Source organism: Perca fluviatilis, chromosome 17 (assembly GCF_010015445.1).
Source record: "Perca fluviatilis chromosome 17, GENO_Pfluv_1.0, whole genome shotgun sequence".
NCBI lineage: Eukaryota > Metazoa > Chordata > Actinopteri > Perciformes > Percidae > Perca > Perca fluviatilis.
In genome coordinates this window covers 29,744,690-29,767,189 of record NC_053128.1, presented here as the reverse complement: position 1 = coordinate 29,767,189, position 22,500 = coordinate 29,744,690, and the positions used below count along the sequence as shown (strand labels likewise).

The 22,500-nt window shown below is 43.0% G+C and overlaps 1 protein-coding gene across 1 annotated transcript in view; it reads right to left on the bottom strand.

Annotated features, from left to right (window-relative positions):
- Window positions 1–22,500, bottom strand: part of zfyve16 (zinc finger, FYVE domain containing 16) — a 50,237-nt gene that overhangs the window by 23,479 nt on the left and 4,258 nt on the right. Inside the window, exons 2-4 of the mRNA XM_039779059.1 lie at window positions 15,526–15,634; window positions 10,331–12,420; window positions 5,204–5,300 (exon numbers count right to left, since the gene is read on the bottom strand). Of these exons, the coding sequence (XP_039634993.1) occupies window positions 5,204–5,300; window positions 10,331–12,420; window positions 15,526–15,595 (2,257 nt within the window). The 5' untranslated portion in view covers window positions 15,596–15,634. The remainder of the gene's footprint in view (window positions 1–5,203; window positions 5,301–10,330; window positions 12,421–15,525; window positions 15,635–22,500) is intronic.

Genomic DNA, 22,500 nt, shown 5'->3' with positions numbered 1-22,500 from the left:
TAGCCACTGGGGGACCATAGGCAGGCTGGGGGAACTCATATTAATGTAAAAAAACCTCATAAAGTGACATTTTCATCCCATGGGACCTTTAACAATTCGCTGGTGTCAAACTAGCAAAACTGTTGGAAATCTAATCTAGATGTAATGTCTTTAGACACCCGAGGTATAAACAGTAAGAGTGTCATGTTTTCACAGCTATTAACGATAATGTTGTGTTTTCCTGTTGGGACTCATTTTTGTGTCACTGATCCTCCAAATTAACGCAAGGATAAAGTTTCTTTGATATTGGATAATTCTCATACTGATACAACTCTAAAAATGAAGGTGTACCTGAATCAACTGAGGAGAAGGATTATTTTTGTGCTCAGATATCAAAATCAGATGACTGAGAAGAGGAACTGGAGCATGAGTATGACGTGCAGTGCTAGAGGAAAGGCTGAACGCAGTCCAACAGTCACGTTGCAATGACCACAAGGCAGTGACAGCGGTTTGTGATCACTGTAATGACTCATTTGTGTTTGGGAACTGCTTATGTGCAACGCAACATACAGCACTACATTCCTGTAGCTACATTTCTACAGCTGTCCTCTATTAAAGAAATTGTTAGTCGACTAACACCCATACGATTTTGTCAACTAATCGATTAGTTGATTTAATCGACAGACCTGAGTTTTTCCACAAAGAATCATGCAAAGCAACACTTTAAATGTTGTGTTTACTGCTCAGGTTTCTTGAAAATTTGTCATTTTTGCATGAAAAACACAAGAGGGGGAAGCACTTTACTTATTGTTGTCAATAAAAAGACTTGAACGTTTCATTTGAGTATTTGTTTTTTTACGATTATCTCAGATAAAGAAATTAGACACATTTAACATTTGAATGACTATGTTTACATGCACAAAATAATCAAAAAAAAGACAATATTCCTACTAAGCTGTTAACATGGCTAATTAAAGTGAATATTCTACTAATTTTTCAATTTAGATGCAGTTTACAAAGAAGGATTTGTTGCCAAGTTCTCCACCGGTGGCGAACTGGTTGGACCGTGCGAACACAGCCTCCCTCTTTCATTCCTTCAACCACCTTTATTTTAAAAGGGCACTATGCAGTTTTGGCCATTTCTTTGCTGTTTTCTTGCAGGTTTCTCTATAGAGCTCCCCCTACAGCTTCGGAATAGATAGAACTGCTGACTAATCGCTCTGTCAGTCTGCCATTTCCTCTTTCTGTGTTCCTCCAACAAGGCTTTCCTAGCTTTCTGCTTCTTTTCTCGGCTCAGCCATGACCATAGTGCGAAAAACTCCATCGCTACCTTGTCAGCCGGTTCCTGAATAGGGTTGGATACCGAAACCTGGTTCCACTATGGAACCGGTTCCTACGCAACCAGTAGGAATCGGACCGGATTAGATCGCACATTTCGGTTCCACTTAATGTGTCGACTGAAATATTTTCCCTCTGTCGCTCTGAAACGGACGTAAAATGATCACACTTTCTCTGCAGTCTACCGTTAGCTAGCTACCGTGAATATAGGCTACTTTTGAAATGCCATATTTTCTTCAGTTTTTCAAGAATTGGTATCAGAATCGTTTTAAAAGTACCGGTTCGGTATCGGAATCGTAAAAATCCCAAACGATACCCAACCCTATTCCTGAATGGGCGTATGTGTGCAGTGCCGTGAAGCAATCCGTTACATGGCGAGACCTGATATCACGCCATACTTCCTGGTGCTTTGGCCGGTGGCTCATATAACCATTCCAATGACTCTGAAGGTGTTCAGTTAAGGTAAATTAAGCTAAAAAAAAAAAAAAACAGCCATAGTTCCCCTTTAAAATGCTCAACGTTGCAATGTTTGTGCACATCCAAAAAAACCTGTTGATATCCAAGTCTTTCGTAATGTTTAAAAGTAGCTGTGTTTCTCCTTCCTACCAGGAATGTGGGCTTTTCTTCTGGGCGTGCATCTCTACCCCAGCTTTGCAAACTCTTGGCTGGTTGGGTTCGAGTCCAACTCACAGAGCTGACTGTAAACAGGCAAGAGGCTGCGTGTCGCAAGCTGCGGTAAAAACACCCAATGGGACGCCGATTCTGAATGCATCAAGGTCAAGGTAACTTTATTAATACCCAAAGTTAGATTTGGTTTACAGTGGTCAGCCTCCTTTCAACGACCACACCTCACGCACACGCACGCACGCACGCACACACACACACACACACACACACACACACACACACACACACACACACACACACACACACACACACACACACACACACACACACACACACACACACACACACACACACACACACACACACACGCGCAGCAGAGTGTAGGATGTAACATGACAAACAGACAACATTGCGCATTACTAATAAAATACAATAAAGAAATAATTCTGCAGACCAAATAAACTAATAAGGCTGTGGACCTGTATTGCTACTACTTACTGAATATACGTATAGCCACTGGGACAAAGCTGTTTCGTTTTACAGGCTGGTACTTTATACGCTACGTTAGGAGCTGAGATTCACTTTGTAAAGGGTGAAAGTGGTCTTTAGAAAATCGTTCCAGCTATCCTTTTGTGTTCAGAATACAGGGATTCTGGGTTGAGCCATCCGCCTAATGGACCACTTCACAATGTGATTCAGGCGGTTTCCTATTTTTTTTAATAAAAGCATGATAAAATACGATCAAGGTTCTGTCAATGTGGAGGGAGGACAGCTTTCTCAGGCAAAACAATCGCTGGTTCCCCTTTTCATACACGGCGTCACAGTTTGCCTCAAAAGTCAGTTTGCTGTCAATGATCGTTAGCGCTGTATGCATACAAAACCTAAATAATCTAGGTCCCAGACGTCTTGCTACATTTGGAATAAGGCCTAACTCGGAATATCTGTTTACATGACTCCTACCAAATAGTAATAGTAGAATATTAAAGTGTATTTAAGTGCAGTCAATGGCAGCTCGACTTCCCCTACAGGACATTATTTAGTGCAGATGAATGAAGGTTTTTGCAAAACAGGACAGACATGAGTTGTTGCCTCCAGAAAAGCTGGCTCTGACTGAAGCGGCTTTCTCTAAATTGCCATTCAATTGCGCTCCCCCTCAGAAAACGCCGATGCAGCACTCGTCTAGATTTTATTGATAAGGCATCATAGATCTTTATCGATCAGTTGTGTACTGACAACAACCACAGTGTGGCTCACGAAAGCACGGAGACACGAGCACATTGGGACGAAGCACGCAGTAAAGACATTACAATAACTCAGAGCCTTGTTAATGGAATAAAAAGGGTGTCTTGTCAGTCCTACAGCATCAACATCCCTACAAGGAGAGTTATTTCATCTCGTCTTGCAAGGAAAGCATGACAAGACACAAAAAAACTAAATAAGTCACCCAGGGCTTCAGGCAAATTACTTCAAGTACAAGTAAGAAATCCCTTTGTGACCCCATTTTAAGTTTAGTACCAACATAAACAAATATTCCTCCGCACAGATTTTAAACACTACAAGAAACCATCAAACCACAGAAGCGGTAAACGACAGAAGTCGGATGCATCTTATCTTACCTCATCATCATCATCATCGTCATCCCTTCTGCTAAAACTCAACCAGTCCAAATGACTGCGAGTCTATTCCTAAGGCTGATTTTAGACGGTCCCATCACAGCTTTTCCCGAAGCCGCACCTCGCTTATTTCCCGTGAGTCTACGTCTGTTATTAGCCAAATTAGCCTGTTAGCTTTAGGCGGATGTGTGTGTGTGTGTGGTAAGCATCGCATGCAGCTCACCACACTGTTCAGAGAGATAGAGAGCAGAGGGAGGGAAGGAGAGGTGACGGAGAGGAGAGAGGGATCGCGTCACACCACACGAGCCTCCACGAAAAGTGGATCACCTCTTTCTTCTTAATATAGACCACACACACACACACACACACACACACACACACACACACACACACACACACACACACACACACACACACCAAGGACAAATGCCAGTGTCCTGCTATAACTCTCCTCTCTCTCCATCCATCTTCCCTCTCTCTCTCTCTCTCTCTCTCCCCCTCCCTCCCTCCATGTCCATGCTGCAGTCCAAGGTGCCTCTTAAACACACATTTTAACATCAAAGCAGACAAGTAAACAACGGAAGCAGAAACAATCAGATTCTTAATCTTTGTTGTTACACAACGTGCAGTTAATGTTCATAAAAAGACACGTCCGTATAGGAATGTTGGATAGATGTTCAGACACAAGTGAAAGAAAGTCCCTGAGCCACTTCGTACGGGACATCTTTTGATCGTTTCGTGCCTTAAATATTCATCAGCTGCATAATGAAAATGTTACTGGGAAGTTATTAAGTTTTGATGACAACTTGTGAGTTCAGTCTATTTTAAGACGACTCGCAGGTCTAGCCTGTTCCTGTGAGGGGAAATCATAGTCACCATTATTTTGTCAATTTAAAATCAATTCAAAAATCAAATTATTAGTTAAAAATCTTTCAAGTTGAAACATCCTTCAAATGCTTAGATGATCGTCAACCTTTTTATTTAAAATTAGAGAGACTAGCGTTGCATCAGTCGCACCACAAACAAAAGGCCCAGTTGGCAACAACAGTGCCGTCCTGAGGTGTTTGGTGTTTTAAGCCAACGTCGTCTTTCAGGGAGCGCTGCCTGGAAGGCACTAGGATTAGGCAATGCTTAGGGTTAAGGTTAGGTGCCTTGAAGTCGACGTTGGAGGCTTAAAACACCATCAAGCTCCTTCTAAAACACAACGTGTTTTTGCATAGGGCCGCCCAAAGGCTAGGAACGGCTCTGCTAGCTGAGGACGTCCTTAAGGTCGAGCACCTGAAAGGCCCTCCAAAAGCCAGCCTTCGTTCTAATGCTATACATCCCTCGCACGCACACACATAACACACACAGACACACACACACACATATCAGCTTTATCCCATGTCAGAGGTTTGTCAATAATTCACTGAACAGGCAGAAAGAAAGAAATCGTCTCTGTTGTTTTTAGCCATCAAACAACTCCTGAATGACTCTGCACTTCTGTTGACAACCACACTACCTACAGAGTTAAACATATGTCCATTTAGGAACTAGAGGAGGAAGTAGGAAGAAAAGGAAATATATTTAGGAACTAGTCTTTGCTGTAAGTGTTTGTAAGAAAGATGTGGAAGTGAATCTGGGATCAGACCAAACTGGGGCCTTACCTCGGTGTATGGTATCAAAGCAGACGACACACACACGGGCCTCTTTCTCCAGGTACTTCAGCTTACACTTCCTGTTGCAGCACACCGCACAGTACACCTGCCACGGAGAAGAGAGTGACCAAAGAGAGAAACAACAAAAAACAAGACAACAATTCCCGGTTTACCCGATCATGTGGGCCCGTGTAGTCCCTCAAGTAGACTTACTCGTGCTGTGAACAATAACAAACGGTTCTCTCTAATGCCGTTTTAATCACTGGGCCTTAACGGACTTAGCTCCATCTTTAGGACACGCAGCTCAGTAGAGATCTATAGAGAAGCTGAACAAAGAACTGCTGACTCATGCTCTCTGCATCCCGTGAATCCACCGTGCTATATTTGGACCTGGGACTTAATCCGTTTGACTAAACTATTTCTGAAACTCGCCTCATTAGAACTTTCACTTTTCACCTTTTCGCAGAAAACAACCACGTATTTTAGGTTGATTGGACCTAAATCTTTTGATACATTTAGCTTAACCCAGAAGATTTAAATTATATATTCGTCACCTTCCAAAAATAATTGCCTGTGTCATTTTTTCAGGTTTTTCGGAAAACACAAAAAAATAAAACTGCCTAAGTCACATGCTTGACATAGGCAGTTATACAAGGTGTAGAATCACATGACCTGTTCAACTGAGGATGTAGGCAATTTTACCAGAGGTGGCCTGCACCATGAGGAGATGATTTAGGCAACAAAATCATTTTTGTTAAAAAATGACTTAGGCCATTATTTTAGGAAGGTGACGAGACATTCGGGTTACACTTTACTCGAAGGTATCCAAATAAGAGCGACATGACACGGTCATGGACGTGTCATACACATTATAAACAAGCCATAAACGTTTATGACATAACGCTCCTGCCATTAAGTGTCATTCGGTTTTTGTCATGACAGGTTAAGAGTTAGAGTTCGGCCCCTGACACACTAACCCCCAATTTCCACCGGTTGCGTAACGGCTCTGAATGGCGGTGGAGTCATTAGGTTTCCGTTAGAGTCAGTGTGTGCGTTTCTTATATTTACAAAAATGGGAATGTTGGGATTGGAGAACTTTGGTCTTGACCACAGACTGGAACTGTGACCATGTGATAAATGTAAATCTGACTATTGTATTGCTCCCAATGTTTCAAAAATAAAAGAATTAAAAAATAAATAAAAAATAAAGTCAGTGTGTGTGTTTCCACTGGCTGCAGAACGGCTGCGTCCTGACTGCGTCCCAGTATCTGCAGCCCTCCGCAGCAGACACGCACAGCTTCCGATTTTGCCGGACGCCAGAGAGCTCCGCAGCGATTCAGCACAATTCAGATGGTGCGGGACAGGAAGTCGAGCACAGAAACAAAATAAAACATCCGGTTAATTTTCAAAATAAAATACAGCGTGCTCACGGCAGATCATATTTCCCTCCACTACACCTTGAAAACACAGCACGGAGTTGTTCCCCCCTCTACTCCCCTCTACCCACCACCAGTTTGAAACCAACTGGTGGTGGGTTTGTGGTTTTATTCTACGTGAATTCGCGAGATCTCGTTGGGTCCTCGTGACTACAGCTGTCAGTCACGGGCGGAGCGGGGAGCCGTGCCGCAACCGGTGGAAATTAGGAGTAACCCGACGGCCGACCGTTGGCAGAAAAGGCAGTCGGACCGATCAGTCGGCTCCCCGAGATCCAAAAAGTGCCTCAGAACGCACCGAAGCGACGGCGACTTGAGCGTGTAATACGTCTCCATAACAGCAGGCGGCACTAATCTGTATTGTCGCCCCCAAAAAAAATGTTTACGTGAGAAACAGGCCGTGCAGCTGCTGAATCGGTCTTCATTTCAGATCGACAAAAGGTCAGTTTAACAGATTTTCGTCAGGTTTTGAGAGGCATTTTGACATGGTCAAACCATATACCCCAACCCGCTCACTTCGCTCTGCATCAGCCAAACTGCTTGCTGCCCCCCCCACTGCAAGGGAGAACTAATCACTCAACCAAATCCAGACTGTTCACTGTCCTGGCTCCTAAATGGTGGAACGAGCTCCCCATCGACATCAGGATGGCTGAGAGCCTACACATCTTCCACCGAAGGCTAAAAACACATCTCTTCTGACTACACCTCGGATTAAAAAAAACAAAAAACTCCTGAACCTGCACTTTTATATGTTTCTTTGTAGCTTTGCTTATTTAAAGCTAATGTACTTGCACTTACTACTTGTTGTCTAGAGTTTGGACCTTCTCAGTTGAATGCACTTAATTGTAAGTCGCTTTGGATAAAAGCGTCAGCTAAATGACATGTAATGTAATGTAATAATGCATTTTTAGTCCCACTCATCATTTCTGGGGTTGGCGCTCCACCAATCAGATTGGCCGAGTCCGACTGCCCGCCCTCCAACGCAACATGTCCTTTAAGTAAAGGTTCAACGGTTAATGACACGGACAAACTACGGTTCTCTTGGTAACATAACTATGAAAATTACAACTGGACCCAAGAATATTTGCTAAGAGAAAGGATGTAACGGTGCATCGTGAAGCGAATAAAAATCAATATAAATGTGTAAAGATTACACCCGGTTGAGATAAAAAAATGAATTATGATGCCATTTTTAAACATCCTAGGGCGTACCCTCCTTTAGATTCCACTTGTTTTACTTCAGACGTCACGAAGTCTTCTTAGTTTATTTATTTGACGAGATTTTGTTACTATTTTAGTTATTTTGATGTGGGATTTGTTTAAAAAAAATTATACTTTTTTTTATTCCATTTTGGTTATGTAAGATAAAATACAAGTTCCAGATGCACTTTTCATAAGACGACACATCTGTTGTTTGTATAAATAAAAGGAATATTTTCCCGTCATTTGTCTGCAGTTCGTTATAAAATCCTGAGAAAGGGGCGGCCTCTAGCTCCCCCAGTAGGAGCGTGCGCCCCACGTGGGCCGAGTCCTTTGCAGTGGGCCGGGTTTGAGTCTGACCTGCGGCTGCGAATCATCCCCCATCTCTCTCCCACCTTTCCTGTCTACTACGAGGACTACTAGCCAGTCAGAAGCAGAGTATGAGGGCGTGCCCTGACAGTACCTAGGTAAGGACTACTAGCCAGTCAGAAGCAGAGTATGAGGGCGTGCCCTGACAGTACCTAGGTAAGGACTACTAGCCAGTCAGAAGCAGAGTATGAGGGCGTGCCCTGACAGTACCTAGGTAAGGACTACTAGCCAGTCAGAAGCAGAGTATGAGGGCGTGTCCTGACAGTACCTAGGTAAGGACTACTAGCCAGTCAGAAGCAGAGTATGAGGGCGTGCTATGCTAGCAGCTAGGTGAGCATTATAACGTGTGTTCCAAAGTGACCACGTCTGTCTCTGAAGTAAAGGCTGGACTACAATAGAGCTGTTTGGAGCAGTTGGTGAACAGTGTTTTCTGTTGGAGATGGTAAGTCTCTTTGGGGGGGACTTTGGGCTTTTTCACTTTGTAAACCTGTAACGTACACAAAAAAGATATATAACAATAAAGGGAATTTTAATTATAATAATATGAGCACTTTAAGCAGCAGCGCAGGCGGTCAGTAGACATAAACTAGCATAAACAAACCACCTTAAGCAGAAAAGGATAATCTTTTGAACGGCAAGTTGAGTTTCAAAGGCCTTCCAGATGGTTCTCTCCACAAAACTAAAGTTATTTGCATTAACTGTCGATGTGAACTGAGTTACCACCGAAGTACGTCCAGTTTCAAATACCACTTGAGCATTAAAAACAAAATATCCCCTTAAAAAAATAAATAAATAAATAGTGCAAATAATTTGCGATGAATCGTGAGTTAACTGGGACACTAATGGGATTAATCACAATTAAAAATGTTAGTCGATTGACGGCCCTGGTTTTTACATATTTAAAACCAAACAATTCATTGCTTAATTAAGAAATTATATGACAGATGATATTAGAGCTGGCCAGAAGGGTTGTTATATAACAGTACAGCATTTAAAGGACAAATCCGGCGCAAAATGAACCTAGAGGTTAATAACATGTGTACCGAGTCGTGTGTAACCAGTAACATAGTTCAAGCATGGAGTTCGTGGTTCGACTGGTCATGACTGTTTTCCCAAGATGGCGCCTGCATGTATAAGTGAACCGTACAGTCTTTCTAAACTATCTTTTTAATAAACTGTCTGTGCACTTACAAAGTTCTCAATGCTTGTGTTTACATGAAGGGACCCTCATTATGCTACAGTGGAAGTGTGGTGATATTTTGAGCCTTGTTAGTGGTGTAGAAATAGAGATTTCTCTTTACTTTAGCCTCTGCCCCGACGACTAGCGCTATAAGCTAATTAGCAGTTTGCGCTAAAACTGGTCACATTCGATTAGCATGAAAACATATCCCAGAGAACGGGATCAACCCCTAGGTTCATTTTGCGCCAGATTTGTCCTTTAAAAGGTCCCATGACATGGTGCTCTTTGGATGCTTTTATATAGACCTTAGTGGTCCCCTAATACTGTATCTGAAGTCTCTTTTATATAGACCTTAGTGGTCCCCTAATACTGTATCTGAAGTCTCTTTTATATAGACCTTAGTGGTCCCCTAATACTGTATCTGAAGTCTCTTTTATATAGACCTTAGTGGTCCCCTAATACTGTATCTGAAGTCTCTTTTATATAGACCTTAGTGGTCCCCTAATACTGTATCTGAAGTCTCTTTCCCGAAATTCAGCCTTGGTGCAGAATTACAGCCACTAGAGCCAGTCCCACAATGAGCTTTCCTTAGGATGTGCCATTTCTGTGTCTGTAGCTATGGAGGAGAGAGAGGGGGGGGGCAAGGTGGAGGGTGGTGGTGTGGCCTTGACCAACTGCCACTTTTCTCGTTTGAAAGCCATGATGTCTTGTTATGACCTCATAACAAGCAGATTCCAAAACGGCCCATCTGAGCTTTCATCTTCTCAAAGGCAGAGCAGGATACCCAGGGCTCGGTTTACACCTATCACCATTTCTAGCCACTGGGGGACCATTGACAGGCTGGGGGAACTCATATTAATGTTAAAAAACCTCATAAAGTGAAATTTTCATGCCATGGGACCTTTAAATGATGCATGTTATAATATAACACTATGAAGCGTGTGACTAACGTACCTTCCCGCAGGCTCGACAGTGATGCCGCCTCTTGGTGAAAGTGAACCTCTGGTAGCAGTTCATACAGTTGGGAGCTTCGGAGTCTGGTACCCAGGCAGGCTGTCTGCTCCCCAGCTCCTCCGCTCCCTCCCTCTTCCAGTTCACAGACCGGGCACCATCTGTGGGCGAGTCCCCGGGGTACGGCGGGGGCTCTGAGAGTTCATCATACCCCGGGCTGTAATCCTGATGCTCCTGAGAGGCGTACATAGGGCTCAAATCCCTGATGTTGGAATGCTCCTCTGTAAGACTTGTGGGTGAACTTTCTTCTTCATTCTCAGCCGTACCGAGCGTCTGAGCCTGCTCCTCTCCGTCTTCCCCTGCTGGCGGAGATCTAGCGATGTGGCAGTGTAGCTGTTTAGGTCTTGCGCCTCCATAGGAGGGCGGCTGGTCGGGGCTACTGCTGTGCTGGGACTGGAAAGTGTTGCTGGTCGAAGAATGGCTTACCCCGGAGGAGAGTTCTGGCTCTTCTTGGCAAGGAGGTCTGCAAGAGTCCTGTGACGGAGCACTGGGGTTAAAACTTCCCTCTACGGACACGCACATTGTTCGGTCGCTTTCTGGAGAAGCCAGACGCTCCAGATCCTCCCGTCTACCTCGACCGCGGCTCCTCGGCTCGTCGCCCGCGAGCCTGCCCTCCGGATCTCCGTTCGCCTCCGAGAGACTCTCCGGTTGGGTGAAATCTCGCGAGCCGCCGCAGTGAGAGACGCCCCTACTTTGCTCTGCTTCCGTGTGCGCCTGCAGGAACGCGTCCAGCTCCTCGTCCGTGACCAGCAGCTCGGCCTGGTCGCTCTCGGGCAGATATTCAAAGCCGAACTCGGGCGGGTCGACCGGGCTGGGCTCCGAGCGTTCGCGGGAGGCGAGGTCTGCAGCGGGGACGGGTCCCAGAGCGAGATGCTGACCCTCTGGGGACCCCCTGCCCTCCGCGACCTGCTGGGACGCAGACGCCGGCGGGTCAACGCGTTCCTCTGAACCGGACCGGTCCTCCCTGGCTTGCGCGTCTGCCTCTGTGCTCTCAGAGACATCTGCTGCCTCGCCACACTGCTCTGCGGCTCGCCCCGACTCATCCTCCATCGTCTCCGTGTTCAGCAGCGCGCCGCACATGGAAACGGCCATCGGCAGGCACGATAAGCCGGCCGGTTTGCTCTCCGAAGCCCCCGACTTTAAACCGACGGGAGACTCCGCCTCACGCTGATCGGAGGCTTCTTGCGGCTCGTCCTCTTTATTCTCTGAGGTGGTTGTTGTTGTTGTTGTTGTGTCTTTAATGCCGTCTGCTGTCAGCGCGGCCCCTTCGCAGCGCTCTAAAGAGCCACCCGGCACTTGGTTCGTGCAGACCGCCTCCTCACCGTCCCTCTCCTCTTTCTCCGCCCGCTCGCCGGTGCTTGGCGGCGGCGAATCGTCCGCGGGCTCGCAGCTCCTCTCCACCGCAGCGGAAAGAATGACGTCCAGCAGACTGAGCGACGCAGAGTATTCGCCGCCCCGCTCGTGGGAATCTAAACCCAGCAGCTCGCCTTTCCCCGCAGAGGCCTGTTCTTCCTTTTCGGCGCCGCAGCCAGAGCTTTGGCTCGGCCGCCCCAGCTCCTCTCCGCGCACGGCGATCACAGGGCTGTCAAAGTCCACGAGCAGCGTCTCTTCCTCCTCCTCCTCCTCCTCCACTTCCTCCTCCATTTGCTTCTCCACCACGTCCATCTCGCCGAAAGCATCGTGGCTGTTGGCCCTGACCAAGATGGCCGAGCTCGTGTCGTTCACCAGGTCGCACACCGGCTTCAGAGCTCGGTCGGGGCAGGGAGGGGCGGAGCTTTGAGCCGGCCTGCGATCCACAGAGGAGAGAAGGTCCACTCCCGTTAGAGGCTGACCTTTGACCTCTCGGTCATCCGCGCCGCGGTTTTGACCGCCGGAGCGGTCGGGACAGCCGGTGGCAGAACCGTAATGAAGCGAGTTAAGGTCGGGGAGGTTTGGCGGGACAGTGGACGCCTCGGAGGACAAACACTGAGAGCCCAGCGAGGAGAAGGGGTACACAGAAGGCTTCAGGAAAACAGATTTGCACTCTAGTTCCTCTGTAATAACGAAAAAAAGAACAAAACATGTTAAACTCAGACACACTTAGAAAAGAAAAAAATGATCATTTAGATATCAAAACTATGACTCGATTAGTTGGCAACTATTAAATTAATCTTGAAAATTGATTTTGAAATGAAAACTTCTCTGATGTCAGCTTGTTAAATGTGAATATTGTTCTAGTCTCTTCTCTCCTCTGGGACAGGAAACTGAATATTTTTGAGTTGTGGACAAAAACAAGACATTTGAGGACGTCGTCTTGGGCTTTTTGGGGAAACACTGATCCACATTTCACCATTTTCTGACATTTTACAGAGCAGACAACTCATCCATTATTGGAGAAAATAATCGACAGATGAATTGGCAATGAAAATAATTGTTAGTTGCAGCAGTAGTAAAATTAAATACGCAACCAAATTTCTTTTTTTTTAACAATGTTTTACATGGAGTTCAGAATTAGACACAGAAAAATCATATGCACCAGACATTACAGTGCATACATATGCTGTCATATCCACCAATTTCATGTATAAAAGGCAACATGTTTACATTAATCAACCCTCATTTATCCCAGCAACCCTTGCACTATTGTAACCTTGCACTTACTTTTGACAAATGTCATTGTTTATATATATAGTGTGTGTGTGTACATCTGATTGATTTGCACTTTGTTTACTTGTGGATTGTTGTTGTTTGTATTCTTCTCTATTTATCAACTCTGTTTTCTTTGTTCCCATTTATTAATCTCTGTCTTTTTGTTTCTATTTATTGATTTTAATTGCTGTAAGAGCAGCTAACGTTGTTAGCGCTGGAGTCCAAGAAAAAGTTTCCCCAAGGGGACAATGAAGTGTAATTGAATTGAATCTCTGGCAAAGGGCTGCACAGCCTCAAAGCCAGAACACAAAGGCTAAAGTCTGGCTTCTTCCCAGAGGCTGCGGGGCCCACAGGAGCTCACAGACTCAAGGCTGCTTCATGCTTCTGCGTCAAATCTACGTTTGCATCGAGGCAACGCAGACCGCAAGGACTGCGATTGGTCAACTGGTCCTGTGTGTTGATAGTCGGTGTGTTTCAAGCAGCCTAACTGTGGGAAGTAGCAACATGCTAGTTCACTGACATCAGCTCTGCAAATAAACTCAGACATATTTTGGTTACAATGACAGGCTTATCCGTTTGTTAAGAGTCTATATGTCAGTAACTTTTTGAAATTAGCACTTTGCCAGCAAGCAGTACTTTGTGGGCAGTTAAGCTAAAGTTTGCTTGCTAACATGACATAAACTGGCTGGCAGACACCTCGCAAATAACCTCAGACTTATCCCCCCCCCCACCTGGTAGAGAGAGCGCCCATATGTAGAGGTTCACTCCTCGACGCAGCAGCCATGGGTTCAACTCCGACCTGCGGCCCTTTGCTTGCATGATATTCCCCCTCTCTCTCTCCTTTCATGTCTTCAGCTGGCCTATAAATAACTTAAATAAAATAGCTAAAACACTTATCCATCGTGTACGCTGCTAAATCTGGGTAACAATGTTTTTAAAGGTCCCATGACATGGTGCTCTTTGGATGCTTTTATATAGACCTTAGTGGTCCCCTAATACTGTATCTGAAGTCTCTTTTATATAGACCTTAGTGGTCCCCTAATACTGTATCTGAAGTCTCTTTTATATAGACCTTAGTGGTCCCTTAATACTGTATCTGAAGTCTCTTTTATATAGATCTTAGTGGTCCCCTAATACTGTATCTGAAGTCTCTTTTATATAGACCTTAGTGGTCCCCTAATACTGTATCTGAAGTCTCTTTTATATAGACCTTAGTGGTCCCCTATACTGTATCTGAAGTCTCTTTTATATAGACCTTAGTGGTCCCCTTAATACTGTATCTGAAGTCTCTTTTATATAGACCTTAGTGGTCCCCTAATACTGTATCTGAAGTCTCTTTTATATAGACCTTAGTGGTCCCCTAATACTGTATCTGAAGTCTCTTTAATATAGGCCTTAGTGGTCCCCTAATACTGTATCTGAAGTCTCTTTTATATAGATCTTAGTGGTCCCCTAATACTGTATCTGAAGTCTCTTTTATATAGACCTTAGTGGTCCCCTAATACTGTATCTGAAGTCTCTTTTATATAGACCTTAGTGGTCCCCTAATACTGTATCTGAAGTCTCTTTTATATAGACCTTAGTGGTCCCCTAATACTGTATCTGAAGTCTCTTTTATATAGACCTTAGTGGTCCCCTAATACTGTATCTGAAGTCTCTTTTATATAGACCTTAGTGGTCCCCTAATACTGTATCTGTATCCCTCTCTCATGGGGGGGCCAAATTCTCTGGGTGGGCAAAGCAGAGAAAGGGGAGGTAACCTTGCTCCTTATGACCTCATAAGGAGAAGATTCCTGATTGGTCCATCTGAGCTTTCATTTTCTCAAAGGCAGAGCAGGATACCCAGGGCTCGGTTTACACCTATCACCATTTCTAGCCACTGGGGGACCATAGGCAGGCTGGGGGAACTCATATAAATGTTAAAAAACCTCAAAGTGACATTTTCATGCCATGGGACCTTTAACATGCTTTAGTGACAATAAACTAATCTGAATCTGTACATAGTAGTCAAATGTTTATGTTTATCTTGTCCAGCTTTGCTGTTCTTGTGTCCATTTCTGTGTAGATGAAGGTTTGAGAGAATCAAAAATCAAAATCTGTGTATGCGTGTATATACTTGGATAATAAAGCTGATTCTGAATGTGTTTTGTGGATGATCTCACTTGAACTTCAACAATAAGTCAATAGTTTAGACAATCAAACAAATAACGTGGCAGCTATTTTGATAATAATCATTTAAGTCATTTCTTTGGAGGCAAAAAGATTAAGTATTTCCAGCTCCTCAAAAGTGACGATTTGATGCCGTTTTCTTTTCCTGTTTTACTGTAAATTCAAAACATTTGTTTTTTTTTGACAGAGATTTCAAATCAATGTCAACACGTGGTCTGGGAAATTGTGATGGACATTTTTCTCTTCTTTTTTTTACATTTAACAGATCAATGTAATTAATGGATAAATAAATAAAAAAATTTAAAAAAAGTAATTTGTTGCAGCCCTGTACTGTATCTTACCAGTGTTGAGTTCAAAGTCATCAAGCAGTTTGTCCAGATCACATACAGCTGCCTTGAAGAAGCTGTCCATGCTGGGCTGAAACAAAGGGCCCTTAACCCCCTCCAATTCCTAAAGAGAAGAAGAAGAAGAAGACGAAAAGAAAGACTTGTTATATGTAATACTGGGGGCTGAAAGTATTATTTCAAACACATGTTGGCAGTGTAATGTCTTTCCTCTTTGGGCGGTAGTGAAAAAAGAGTTTCCTTTAATAGACAAGGTCAAGGCTCGAGCATTAGCACCTGAGGGCGATGTCATGACTTCCCCTCTCCGTGCTGCACAGGAGTCACGCTGTCTACGGCCCGCCCCGCACATGACTGAGTGAACTTTCCGATAACTGTGTTTTTGTTGTGTTATAAAAAAGGCAAACAATGTGATGCAGAGGTCTCAAAGATCCTAATCTCGAAACACGAGATAGGTGCGTGACGACTCACAGTTAGAGAGAGAAATGTGTGATGATAACGTGCATTTTTTGGCACTGCGCGCGATCTCCCTGATGCACTGTCTGCAATAACACACCGCTAACACAACGCCACCCACCACACATCGAGTCTCTGGGAGTTACAGCAGTTGCTTATTCAACTAGTTGTCCATTTTGATAACCGATTCATCGGTTTGAGTAAGAAATGTAGCTCGTTATGTGTGAATATCTTCTAGTTTCTTCTCTCCTCTGTGCCAGTTAACTGAATATCTTTGAGTTGTGGACAAAAAACAGACATTTGAGGACGTCATCTTGACAAACAACTAATTCTAACTAACTAACAACTATTAGTCGAGAAAATAATTAATAGATTAATCAACAAAGAAAATAATTGGTAGTTGCAGCTCTACTGGAAGTGCAGATCCATAATACTGCCACTCCCACAAAGTTCAGCTTTAATTGCACAAATCAATAATAATCAAAGGGGTCCCCTGTTTCTGCACGATACTGATCCTTCACCATTTAAGAAGGTACCAACGTGTGGGAATTTCTCCCGTCTAGCGTTGAGATCAGATATCGCAATCAGCTCTCTCGCGCCACGCAGTTCAAAGTAGGTATTACAGCTACGGTAGCCTTCACGCTTCAAAAAGCCGGTCTCTTGCTCTTTTCAATCTCCTTTTTCTTTTTCTGGGCGAAGAAGAAGAAGACTCCTGTTCCTGAAATGTGGATTTTGAATACGTGTGGTCCTCCATGTTTCCTTCTTCAAACTTGCCACCGGGACCGGGAAGCTACGATACCCGTTAGCAGCATTAGCAGCAGCTGGGAGTTTAACATGTGACAGAGAAAACATGAAAGGCCGAGCAGTATGTCCCTGTTACACACAAAAAAAAAAAAAAAAAAAAAAAAAAAAACACACACACACAGACACACAGACACACACACACACACAGACACACAGACACACACACACACACCTATGTCCTGTATGTCCCTTACCGGCTAACGTATTTCAAGATGGAGCATGAATTATGGGGCGTCTACCCCAGTTCATGTAAATGTAACATTTCAAGCCAAAAGGAATATTTGGAATTGATGGAGGAGGTAAATATTCATGAAAAAGGACAAGTTGGTGAACAGAGAACACAGATTTTGAGTACTAAAGTACTATAGTACTACGTTACACACTGGACCTTTAAGACACAGAGGTAAAGGGGAGAAGACCGTAGTTTTCTACCTGTGAGTTTAGCGCTTTCTTATTTCTTCATTCCTAAAGCCGCCTACACACATAACAAGCGATTTGCTCTCTGCGCCCCGCTAGTTAGGGCCCCGTTGCTAGGTAACGACATGCCGTTATGTCATTGGCTGTGCTTTCGAAAGGTCAGCATCAAATAGGTCAAAGTTGAAATCATGTGAAATTTTAGCGCGGCGCAGAGCGGCAAATCACATAGTTTGGTGCCACCGCCCACCCGTAGGCACTCAAGGAACAGCACTATCATGTGCAGGCGGCTTAAGGTAAACGGTAGATACTATATCGATATGGTCTTAAATTTAGGATATTGCAATAGCGTGATATGACAACTGTTGTCTTTTCCTGGTTTTAAAGGCTGCATTACAGTAAAGTGATGTAATGTTCTGAACTTACCAGACTTACTAGCTGTTCTATTATTTGCCTTTAGCCACTTAGACATTATATCCATGGTACTGATGATTATTTAGCAAAACTCTCATTGTGCAAATATTTTGTGAAAGCACACGATTTTTCATGCTACAATCTCTCACACACACACACACACACACACACACACACACACACACACACACACACACACACACACACACACACACACACACACTTCGTGGAAAAGGGAATGTCAGAAATGGGTTGATGTTACTGGAAATGAAAATGGGTCAAGTTTTAGGAAAGCAAATCTCTGGCATGGTTAAAAATAACTTCAAACAGGAGGCAAACAATATTTTCTAAGAATCAGCTGCTTGAAAGGACCTTACCAAACACCCTCTCTCCTCTAAGAATAACACGGTTGCCTTTTATACGAAGCTTTAAATCTATATTTTACATTGTAGATGCGTGGCCTAGGACAGTATTTGGTAGTTCACTTTGACTTTTAGATGATTCTGCTAATAAAATTCAGACCAAACATGGCATATGTCAGATTACTTTCTTTAAACTTACATTGTGTCATTTTTTGAGTTGATTCTTAGCAAAAAAAAAACGTTTTTCTTTCACAAATATGTGCTCATTCATGTGTAATTACTTCCACCAACTAATCAAAGTATTCTCGTAAATGTAGAATCTGACATTCAGAATCATTCAGAATACATACGAGCGACTCGCTCGAATGGCGGCCGCCATGTAGCGCCTCCATCTTTATAATACATTAGCCAAAGAGGGACATACCTCCATCTTTATAATACATTAGCCAAAGAGGGACATAACTCCATCTTTATAATACATTAGCCAAAGAGGGACATACCTCCATCTTTATAATACATTAGCCAAAGAGGGACATACCTCCATCTTTATAATACATTAGCCAAAGAGGGACATACCTCCATCTTTATAATACATTAGCCAAAGAGGGACATACCTCCATCTTTAAAATACATTAGCCAAAGAGGGACATACCTCCATCTTTATAATACATTAGCCAAAGAGGGACATACCTCCATCTTTATAATACATTAGCCAAAGAGGGACATACCTCCATCTTTATAATACATTAGCCAAAGAGGGACATACCTCCATCTTTATAATACATTAGCCAAAGAGGGACATACCTCCATCTTTATAATACATTAGCCAAAGAGGGACATACCTCCATCTTTATAATACATTAGCCAAAGAGGGACATACCTCCATCTTTAAAATACATTATCCAAAGAGGGACATACCTCCATCTTTATAATACATTATCCAAAGAGGGACATACCTCTTTCTTTATAATACATTAGCCAAAGAGGGACATACCTTCATCTTTATAATACATTAGCCAAAGAGGGACATACCTCCATCTTTATAATACATTAGCCAAAGAGGGACATACCTCCATCTTTATAATACATTAGCCAAAGAGGGACATACCTCCATCTTTATAATACATTATCCAAAGAGGGACATACCTCCATCTTTATAATACATTATCCCAAAGAGAGGGACATACCTCCATCTTTATAATACATTAGCCAAAGAGGGACATACCTCCATCTTTATAATACATTAGCCAAAGAGGGACATACCTCCATCTTTATAATACATTATCCAAAGAGGGACATACCTCCATCTTTATAATACATTATCCAAAGAGGGACATACCTCCATCTTTATAATACATTAGCCAAAGAGGGACATACCTCCATCTTTATAATACATTATCCAAAGAGGGACATACCTCCATCTTTATAATACATTATCCAAAGAGGGACATACCTCCATCTTTATAATACATTATCCAAAGAGGGACATACCTCCATCTTTATAATACATTAGCCAAAGAGGGACATACAGTGCCTTGCGAAAGTATTCGGCCCCCTTGAACGTTTCGACCTTTTGCCACATTTCAGGCCTCAAACATAAAGATATAAAACTGTAATTTTTTGTGAAGAATCAACAACAAGTGGGTCCCAATTATGAAGTGGAACGAAATTCATTGGCTATTTCAAACTTTTTTAACAAATAAAAAACTGAAAAAGTGGGCGTGCAAAATTATTCAGCCCCTTTACTTTCAGTGCAGCAAACTCTCTTCAGAAGTTCAGTGAGGATCTCTGAATGATCCAATGTTGACCTAAATGACTAATGATGATAAATAGAATCCAGCTGTGTGTAATCAAGTCTCCGTATAAATGCACCTGCTCTGTGATAGTCTCAGAGGTCCGTGTAAAGCGCAGAGAGCATCATGAAGAACAAGGAACACACCAGGCAGGTCCGAGATACTGTTGTGGGGAAGTTTAAAGCCGGATTTGGATACAAAAAGATTTCCCAAGCTTTAAACATCCCAAGGAGCACTGTGCAAGCGATAATATTGAAATGGAAGGAGTATCAGACCACTACAAATCTACGAAGACCCGGCCGTCCCTCTAAACTTTCAGCTCATACAATGAGAAGACTGATCAGAGATGCAGCCAAGAGGCCCATGATCACTCTGGATGAACTGCAGAGATCTACAGCTGAGGTGGGAGACTCTGTCCATAGGACAACAATCAGTCGTATACTGCACAAATCTGGCCTTTATGGAAGAGTGGCAAGAAGAAAGCCATTTCTTAAAGATATCCATAAAAGTGTCGTTTAAAGTTTGCCAAAAGCCACCTGGGAGACACACCAAACATGTGGAAGAAGGTGCTGTGGTCAGATGAAACCAAAATCGAACTTTTTGGCAACAATGCAAAACGTTATGTTTGGTAAAAGCAACACAGCTCATCACCCTGAACACACCATCCCCACTGTCAAACATGGTGGTGGCAGCATCATGGTTTGGGCCTGCTTTTCTTCAGCAGGGACAGGGAAGATGGTTAAAATTGATGGGAAGATGGATGGAGCCAAATACAGGACCATTCTGGAAGAAAACCTGATGGAGTCTGCAAAAGACCTGAGACTGGGACGGAGATTTGTCTTCCAACAAGACAATGATCCAAAACATAAAGCAAAATCTACAATGGAATGGTTCACAAATAAACATATCCAGGTGTTAGAATGGCCAAGTCAAAGTCCAGACCTGAATCCAATCGAGAATCTGTGGAAAGAACTGAAAACTGCTGTTCACAAACGCTCTCCATCCAACCTCGCTGAGCTCGAGCTGTTTTGCAAGGAGGAATGGGCAAAAATGTCAGTCTCTCGATGTGCAAAACTGATAGAGACATACCCCAAGCGACTTACAGCTGTAATCGCAGCAAAAGGTGGCGCCTACAAAGTATTAACTTAAGGGGCTGAATAATTTTGCGCCCCAATATTTCAGTTTTTTATTTGTTTAAAAGGTTTGAAATATCCAATAAATTTCGTTCCACTTCATAATTGTGTCCCACTTGTTGTTGATTCTTCACAAAAAATTACAGTTTTATATCTTTATGTTTGAGGCCTGAAATGTGGCAAAAGGTCGAAAAGTTCAAGGGGGCCGAATACTTTCGCAAGGCACTGTACCTTCATCTTTATAATACATTAGCCAAAGAGGGACATACATCCATCTTTAAAATACATTAGTCAAAGAGGGTCATACCTCCATCTTTATAATACATTAGCCAAAGAGGGACATACCTCCATCTTTATAATACATTAGTCAAAGAGGGACATACCTCCATCTTTATAATACATTAGCCAAATAGGGACATACCTCCATCTTTATAATACATTAGCCAAAGAGGGACATACCTCCATCTTTAAAATACATTATCCAAAGAGGGACATACCTCCATCTTTATAATACATTAGCCAAAGAGGGACATACCTCCATCTTTATAATACATTAGTCAAAGAGTGACATACCTCCATCTTTATAATACATTAGCCAAAGAGGGACATACCTCCATCTTTAAAATACATTAGCCAAAGAGGGACATACCTCCATCTTTATAATACATTAGCCAAAGAGGGACATACCTCCATCTTTATAATACATTAGCCAAAGAGGGACATACCTCCATCTTTAAAATACATTATCCAAAGAGGGACATACCTCCATCTTTATAATACATTATCCAAAGAGGGACATACCTCCATCTTTATAATACATTAGTCAAAGAGGGACATACCTCCATCTTTATAATATACTTAGCCAAAGAGGGACATACCTCCATCTTTAAAATACATTAGCCAAAGAGGGACATACCTCCATCTTTAAAATACATTAGCCAAAGAGGGACATACCTCCATCTTTATAATACATTATCCAAAGAGGGACATACCTCCATCTTTATAATACATTATCCAAAGAGGGACATACCTCCATCTTTATAATACATTATCCAAAGAGGGACATACCTCCATCTTTATAATACATTAGCCAAAGAGGGACATAAGTCCATCTTTCTCCTTCTTACACCTATTGGCACCGTGACGAATGCCAGGAGGAGATTACTCGCCAGGGAAGGGTAAAAAGAGAATTAAAACGACAACGCGACAGGCAAAGCAACAAGACCAAAGTTAATATTGGGAGTGGCTAGAACAGCTGACTATAAACGACGGAGATACTAAGAGATCATTTCGGGTTCGGCCACCGTAGGAGGAAGGGCTAGAAAGTAATATTCAGCTGGTTGTCATATACAGTTTCACCGCTAGATGGGAGAAATTCTTACACAATGTGGCTTTAAGGGTCCTGTGTTTTTGATCAGATGATTTGACTTTCTTTTCCTGCAAGTATTGTAATTAAAATTAAAACTCTTACAGCTGCTTGTGACGACTTTCTCCAGAAAACTCTATTACTTTAGTCTCTGCGTTGCTCAGCAGAAAAAGGTATTGTAGACTTTTACACAGAGAGACTCTACACCAGTGTTAATAAAGAGGCAGCCGGCT